General features: G+C 58.5%; 2 protein-coding genes across 2 annotated transcripts in view; both read left to right on the top strand.

The window, feature by feature from the left end:
- NKG7 (natural killer cell granule protein 7) overlaps positions 1 to 338 on the top strand; it is a 2330-nt gene extending 1992 nt beyond the window's left edge. The window contains exon 4 of the mRNA XM_016422189.2: positions 212 to 338. Coding sequence (XP_016277675.1) covers positions 212 to 270 — 59 coding nt within the window. The 3' untranslated portion in view covers positions 271 to 338. The remainder of the gene's footprint in view (positions 1 to 211) is intronic.
- A 2943-nt stretch (positions 339 to 3281) lies between these two features.
- ETFB (electron transfer flavoprotein subunit beta) lies at positions 3282 to 7270 on the top strand. Its single transcript, XM_056796954.1, has 6 exons — positions 3282 to 3541; positions 5130 to 5288; positions 5377 to 5535; positions 5858 to 5920; positions 6100 to 6258; positions 7053 to 7270. The coding sequence occupies exons 1-6, from the start codon at positions 3485 to 3487 to the stop codon at positions 7221 to 7223; spliced, it is 768 nt and encodes a 255-aa protein (XP_056652932.1). The 5' UTR covers positions 3282 to 3484; the 3' UTR covers positions 7224 to 7270.
- Positions 7271 to 7345: the final 75 nt, after the last annotated feature.

The following is a 7345-nucleotide window of genomic DNA, read 5'->3' as shown; positions in this document are numbered from 1 at the left end:
AATAGGCCTCCCTATCCTGAGGAGAGAAAAACTGGGCAAAGTGGCCCTTATCTCTTCTCCTTGGGCTTCTAGAGAGAAGCTCCAGATCAAGTGGATGGAAAGCATTCGGTGAAGGGGGGAAGGGAGCTGGTGGTGCATGCTGAGGCTTGGGGGATTCTGGGAGGGGTGAATGTGAAGCTCCTCTGAAGTAGGCCTCTCTCTGCTACAACAGGACTCCTGAGCCTTAAGGTGTATTGGGGTGCTCACCGTCCCAACTACGACTCTCTGTGAATTTGAGAAATCAGCAGAACACCTTCAGTGCCCTATGTTTACTGAATAAATAAAAAATTGTCCATTTAGATGGGCTTGTGTCTCATTACTCCCAACCCTTACCCTGGCCCTTGCTAGGTTCTTCAAACCCTTCATCCCACAGAGCTGTTTCCCCTGAAATCCATCTCCAGTATCCCTCTTCCACCTACATACACATCCTCTTCTGGTGTCCTTCAGGAACTCTACCTTTATCAAACCCTGTTTTTGCCTTTTCGGTCTGTTCTCCATCTGTGAAGAATCTCCACCGTCAACCAGCTTCCAGTCAATCTCCAAGTTTCTCCCTCATTGTTGTCTTTCCCCAGTGTTGGTCTCCCCTTACAAATCCCATCTTCCCTGGATCTCTTCTAGTGTTTCCCTTCCCACGTCCTATTTCATCTTCACAGACCATCTCCATTCCTCATTCCTCAGTCATTCCCTTCTCTCTTCTCTCCACCCTCCCAATCTCTCAGGCTACCTGCCTCTAAGTTTTTCCTCACTATTGCCCCATGTCTTCCCCTTCTGCCTCTGCTCCTAGACTACCCCTCCTCTGTAGTGCCCCTCTTCTGTCCCTCATTCCCTCTTGTCCCAGTCCGCCAAATGTCCCCATAACTCCCTCAACCTCCTGTGTTGCTCACTGCTTGGGCTGTCCATAGAGCAACTATTATTTCAGGAGGTCATGGAGGCTCTGCCCCCCCCCCCAAGTCTCCATCTCCCCACCCTAGGCCAGAGGTGCCGGATGGCTGAGCTGGGTGTGAACCTCAAGGTGAGGGGCACAATGTGGGGAGGATTCTTTGCTCAAAGACCAGGGTTGGGCTGTGACTCTGGAAGAAGGGAGTGGGTGGTGGGAAGGGCGCTTCTGCCCCACTCCGAAGTCCCTGGCTGGGGGTGAAGAGAAGCCTTCAGACCTCCAGTTTGCCACTGGGCAATCTTAGCCAACATCTTCGTGGTGCTAGCCACCTCCACAGACTTCTAGGGCAGCTTCTACAATGGCCACAATAGGTGGTGGCAGCCATGTCTGAAGAACAGCTGTTCCAACTCCCCCTTGGAAGGTGAGAGCCGGTCCAGCCCAGCCCTCTTTCCTGTTCCCCATGGAAGGCAGCACAGCCCTTGGGATCAGTCCCTGATACCCTATACCCTAGCCTCAGTTTCTTGAATTGTGAAATTGGCTGGTCTCTAAGGTCACTTCCAGCTCAAAATCTCCTTCTCTGGGCCTGGGCTCACTAGTGTTAGTCCCCACCGGGCCTGCCCCTAGTGTCTTTGGCTGAGGCCAGCCCTGACTCTCTTCCCCCCCCCATGGCCTCTGAATTGCAGTGGGGACTCCGGGGCCTCACCTGGGGGTAGGTGACATCTTGACCCCACCCTGCCACCTCTTCCCTATCCATGCTGGCAGAGACAGTGACCTGTGTAGTGCAGGCCTCTGGCTCTGGCCTCTAGTCCTGCGGGGGGCCAGGGTTGGAAACTGGATTCCTCCCCTGCATTGGACTCCTGCCTAGTCTCTTCCTGAGCCCTGAGAGAGACTCACCGGGGAGGAATAGAGACGGGGTGGGGGTGGGGGGGCAGAGGGCATGGCTCAGGTCAGGGATATCCTCTAGGGGAAGTTGAGGTAGGAGTTAGCCTCAGAAAGTTTTGTTCACTGCAGAGAAGGCTGGAGAGAGAGGATCAGATCAGACTAAGTGCTAAGGGGGAGAGGGGTGAAGGGGGTGGAGCCACTAAGGTTGGCTGGGAGAGGTGTGAGGCTTAAGGTGGGCCAGGTTACTGGAGAATGAGGCTGGGCCTAGGGCTCACCTTGGCTCAAATAGGAATCAGAAGAGGGCCAGGAGCAGCTCCCCCGGGGAAAGGGAGCGGAGGAGGAGAGAGAGGCCCATCAAAGAGAGAGGGAGGCTCCAAGGGGGAGAGGGGGAGATAGAGGGATGGTGGGGCGGCCATGGAGATGGGTCAGGGGACTGTAGGGAAGTGGGGGTGGGGTGTTGGGAGAGACCCCACCCAGAGAAAGGACTGCTTCTCTTTGGACCTCCGGCCTCCACTCTGCTGACCCGTCCTACTTCACTGTCAGGCTAGCTCTTCATCCTCTCAGGTAACTAGGCCCAGGTGATCTCCATGTCCTTCCCCTCACCCCAAGCCCCCCATTTTTTCTCCTAGGTCCACCAGACCCTCCCCACTTCCTCGGCTGCTAGGGACCCCAGGTCTATCCTCCGGTCACTCAGGTCCCTTCTCCAAAGACATAGTCCTCTTCTTTCCCAGGAACTCCTAGCCCCCTCTCCTGCCTTCCCATCCTACGGACGACTGGAGCACTCTTCCCCAGTCCCTCAGCCTTGTGCCTCCGTTCCCCCATCTCGAGTTATTCAGTCCCACCCCCTCCCCCGGACCCTCAATCGCCTTCCCTGTCCGTCACCCAGCCCCCTCCCCTAGGTTTTTGCTTCCTCTTCGCAGACAAGATCCTGCGGAGCATAGACGCCATCAGCGGGTTCCCTGTGTTCCTGTGAGCCGAGCACCTAAACTAATGAAGACACATCCTTTCCCCAGCCTTGTAGGATTTCCCTTCTCGGATAACCCCGGGTGGGAAGGTGCCAGGAAGATGGAACGACTCTGGGTGGAAAGGGGGAGGGAGGGAAAACGAAGCCCCGCCCCCTCCGCGCGGTCCCGTCCTCTCTCTCCAAGGTCCCTGTTCCACGGCTCCGACTTTTGGTCCCGCCCCACCCTATATCTTAATGACTTGTTCCTGCACATGCTCAAAAAAATGCGTAGTTGGAGACTGGCGGGGCACTGACCCTTGGACTCTCGTTTCTATAGTCAAGCTCCACTCTACGAGCAGTGCCCTTTGCTCGCCTTTGGCATCCGGTCTCGGCCCAGCTCTCACCGCCTCCCATCATTGGCCAGTGATCGCGCGCCCCTTCCTTGATTTCCAAGGCAATTTCATGGTTAATTGGAGGAAAGGGAAGCGAAGGGGCGGGATGAGATCAAGACAGTTACCGATTGGTGGAGTGCCGCAAGGGGAGGGAGCTCTGGGTAAAGGTAATCGCCGTTTCGGAGGCGGGAAGAAAAGAGAGGCGGAGGAATTAGTGGCTGTTGATTGGTGAAATTTGGAGTCAAGGAGCGGAGCCTAGGATAGTGCTGGTCTCTGGTTGGTGGAGCGCTAGTCCCTGAGCGCACGCTGGCTCAGGCCACAGCGTTAGGAACTGGCAGTGGCGGCGTCAAGATGGCGGACCTACGTGTGCTGGTTGGAGTCAAGAGGGTCATAGATTTTGCCGTGAAGGTGGGCGCGATCTCTGACCTCGCCCTCTTCCCTTTATTTCCACCCTGCCTGAGTAAGCAGGAGCACGAACGCGCGGGGAAGCTTCCCGGCGAGGCGAGGCCCAAGGTCTAAGGGGTTGACATTTGACCTGGATGTCGCCCCTCCGCACTGGGTGACCTCTGATGCCAGGGCAGAGTGACAGGACGGGCCCTACGTCCAATTCACTGGCTGGATCACTACAGCTTAGAGTGGGCGACCCCCCATCCCGAGACCCCCGAGGGGTTCCAAGGAGCTGGAGGCTTCAGCTGGGGAGGTGCTTGGAGGTCGGGCTAGTCCAAGCAAGGCACGAGGTGGCCGCAGGGCAGAAGGGAGAAACTGAGGCACAGACGGGGCAGAATGAGCCATGGGATCTCTTTCGGGGCCACCTCCTCCAAGCAGCCTTTCTGGAGGCGCCCTGACCTTCCCTATTCTTCCTTCCCCAGAGGAAAGGCCCCCAGGGAGACAGGGTTACCCCAGGAGGCACTCCCCTGGTTGGGGTGCAGAATGGATTCACCCCAGGAGAGACTCTCCTAGTTGGGGTATAGGAGCGGTTACCCCAGGAGAGGCTCCCTCGATTGGGGTATAAAACAAGGATTCGCCTCAGGAGGGGCTCCCCTGGTTAGAGTGCTGGACAGGAGATCACCACACCCCTGGTTGGGGTATAGTACAGGGGGTCACCCTAGGCAGGACTCCCTTAGTTAGAGTGTAGGACAGAAGGGGCTCCCTTAGAGTGCAGGATAGGGGGTCACCCCAGGAAGGGCTTCCCTGATTGGGGTGCAGGTCAGGAGGTCACCTCGTGGAGAAACACCCCTGGTTAGAGTGCAGAATGGGGTCACCCCAGGAGGGGCTCCCTGGTTAAAGTGTGGGATAGGAGGTTAGCCCAGGAGGGGCTCCCCTGGTTGGGGTACAGGTCAGGAGGTCACCTCATGGAGGGACACCCCTGGTTAGAGTGTAGGACAGTGGGGCACCTCAGGAGGGGCTCCCTTAGAGTGCAGGATAGGGGGTCACCTCATGGAGGACTCCCCTTGTTAGAGTGTAGGACAGTGGGTTACCCCAGGAGTGGCTCCCCTGGTTGAGATGTAGGTCAGGAGGTCACCTCATGGAGGGACACCCCTGGTTAGTGCAGAGCAGTGGGTCACCCCAGGAAGGGCTCCCCTGGTTAGAGTGTAGGTCAGGAGGTCACCTCATGGAGGGCTCCCCTGGTTAGAGTGAAGGACAGTGGGTCACCCCAGGAGGGGCTCCCCTGATTGGGGTGCAAGTCAGGAGGTCACCTCATGGAGGGACACCCCTGGTTAGAGTGCAGGATGGGGTCACCTCATGGAGGGGCACTCTTGGTTAGAGTGCAGGATGGGGTCACCTCATGGAGGGACACCCCTGGTTAGAGTGTGGGATAGGGGGTCACCCCAGGAGGGGCTCCCCTGTGGAGGAGGATGGTGTGGGTCATCAAGTCCTCTCAGTGGTAGTGGTGGTGGTCAGGGAGGCGTCCTAGAGCAGTGGACATGGGAGCTGCCTCCTTCCCATCTCCCAGAGCAGGGGGCAGAGACCACTGACCTGCCCATGCTCCCTTCAGATCCGAGTGAAGCCAGACAAGTCTGGGGTGGTGACAGATGGGGTGAAGCACTCCATGAACCCCTTCTGTGAGATCGCAGTGGAGGAGGCTGTGCGGCTGAAGGAGAAGAAGCTGGCGAAGGAGGTGATCGCAGTCAGCTGTGGCCCCCTGCAGTGCCAGGTGATGTCTCAGAGCTTGGAGGAGGGGAAGTTGGGGGTGGGGATGGGGAGCTAGTAGCAGCGACCCCCCTCACTCTCTTCCTCTCCAGGAGACCATCCGCACGGCCCTGGCCATGGGTGCTGACCGAGGCATCCACGTGGAGGTGTCTGAGGCAGAGGCCCAGCGCCTGGGGCCCCTCCAGGTCTCCCGATTGCTGTCTGCTTTGGCCCAGAAGGAGAAAGTTGGGCTGGTACTGCTGGGGAAACAGGTGGGAAAACCTTTTGTCCCCCTTTCCTGCCCCTGCCTTTTCCTCTCTTTCTCTCCCCTCCCCTTTTCAAGGCCGAGTCCCCCAGGGTTAGGAATCCTCCAGAAGGCCCAGGTGCTCGGAGCGCCTGGCCTAGCCTGGGCTCCCTTTACCAGAGTGGTTGAGGAGGGGTCCTGGGCCTTTGCACTCCCAGCTCAGCCCCAGGGAGACGAGAGCAGCATGGTCCTGGCAAAGTGCCTTCTCCTCAGTTTACCCATCTGCAAAAGGGAGTTGGCTCTCAGGTCGCTGCTTCCAGCATTCTCTTCCTCCATCTCCCTCGTCGCAGGCCATCGATGATGACTGTAATCAGACTGGACAGATGACGGCTGCCATGCTTGACTGGCCTCAGGTAGGCCTCTGGGAATTGAGCGGGAGGGGGATTCCATTCCTTGAAGTTTCTCTTACTCCCCTGTGATGCCCTGGGGTCACGGGCACAGGCTGCTCCCCCAGGGATCCCCAGGAGTGGCCTCAGGCAGCTTCCGTCCCCCAGGCTCCTTCCGTGCTTCCATGCTTCCTCCTGCTCCGCAGGGCACGTTTGCCTCAAAACTGGCATTAGAGGGGGACAAGCTGACAGTGGAGCGAGAGATTGATGGGGGCCTTGAGACCATTCGCCTCAAGCTGCCCGCCGTGGTGACCACGGACCTTCGGCTGAACGAGCCCCGCTATGCCACTCTGCCCAATATCATGGTAAGCTGGGCACGCGCCCGCCCCAAGCCCTTTTAGACCCTCCACATTCCTCCTGAGAGAAGGGAGGGCGAGCTTGGGGGGCCCTGCCAAGGCCAGGAATCAGCCCCTTCCTTCGGCGGGCCCAGCTCTCCTTGGCCGACTCCTGCGTCCTCCCGTTCCTCAGAGAGCTCCGGTGGCTCCGTGCCCCACTCTGCCCGCCCCTTCCTGGCGCATGTGTGGCCTAAAGAGAGCGCAGAAGGTGACAGGGCCCTTTCTACCATTATCTCCTTGGTGTGCAGATGAGCAAATGGAGTCACATGGAGGGGAGGGGCCTCCAGCTGAGAAATGCCTGAGGCAGAATCTGAATCTGGTTCTGGGCTCTGTGCATTATACCAAGCCACTTGCTTCAAGGCGGTGGTACTTTCCCCCCAAATGCCTGGTGGCTGCATTTCTGCTGGACGTGTGACTCACATCTGTGCTCCTTGGGGAGGGGGCCCTAGTGTCGGGGCCAGAGGTGTGCCCTGGAGCCTGGGGTCAGGGTGTCCCCCAGCCAGAGGGTCCTTGGCTATTTCCTCCCTCTGTCTAAAGCTGTGGCTTTACACTAATGGTTCCAGTCAGGTGCGCCCTGGCTCAGGGCTTCCCATGGTCCCATTTCAGGGTGCCCACGCTGGGGTTGTGGGAGTAACTTCAGTGAGAAGGGCCTTCCCTGGGAGAGGGCCTTTATCCCTGTGCTGCCTTGGAGGGCCTGGAAACCTCCGCTCTGCCCTGGCACATTGGCATGGCAGAGCCCAGACTTTCTCCTCATCCTCCTCCAGAAAGCCAAGAAGAAGAAGGTGGAGGTGGTCAAGCCTGGCGACCTGGGGGTGGACACGTCCTCCCGTATCTCTGTGCTCAGCGTGGAGGATCCGCCGCAGCGCAGTGCCGGGATGAAGGTGGAGACCACCGAGGACCTTGTGGCCAAGCTGAAAGAGGCCGGCCACATTTAACCCCCCCTCCGCCCCCCAATAAATTTGTGCCAGCCCTTCCCCCTGCACCCTTGGGCCTGTTTTCTTATCTGCTCAGCTGACTGGTCTTTTGGAAACACCTCCCTCAGGAAGTCTTCGGAATT

Source organism: Monodelphis domestica, chromosome 4 (genome assembly GCF_027887165.1).
Source record: "Monodelphis domestica isolate mMonDom1 chromosome 4, mMonDom1.pri, whole genome shotgun sequence".
Taxonomy (NCBI): Eukaryota; Metazoa; Chordata; class Mammalia; order Didelphimorphia; family Didelphidae; genus Monodelphis; species Monodelphis domestica.
This window is presented reverse-complemented; position numbering and strand designations above follow the sequence as displayed.

Excerpts from the sequence above, each read along its gene's own strand:
- ETFB (XM_056796954.1), top strand. The coding sequence starts at position 3,485 with ATGGCGGACCTACGTGTGCTGGTTGGAGTCAAGAGGGTCATAGATTTT. Across the intron at positions 3,542-5,129 it reads TCATAGATTTTGCCGTGAAG|ATCCGAGTGAAGCCAGACAA; the intron begins GTGGGCGCGATC and ends TGCTCCCTTCAG. Across the intron at positions 5,536-5,857 it reads TGGTACTGCTGGGGAAACAG|GCCATCGATGATGACTGTAA; the intron begins GTGGGAAAACCT and ends CCCTCGTCGCAG.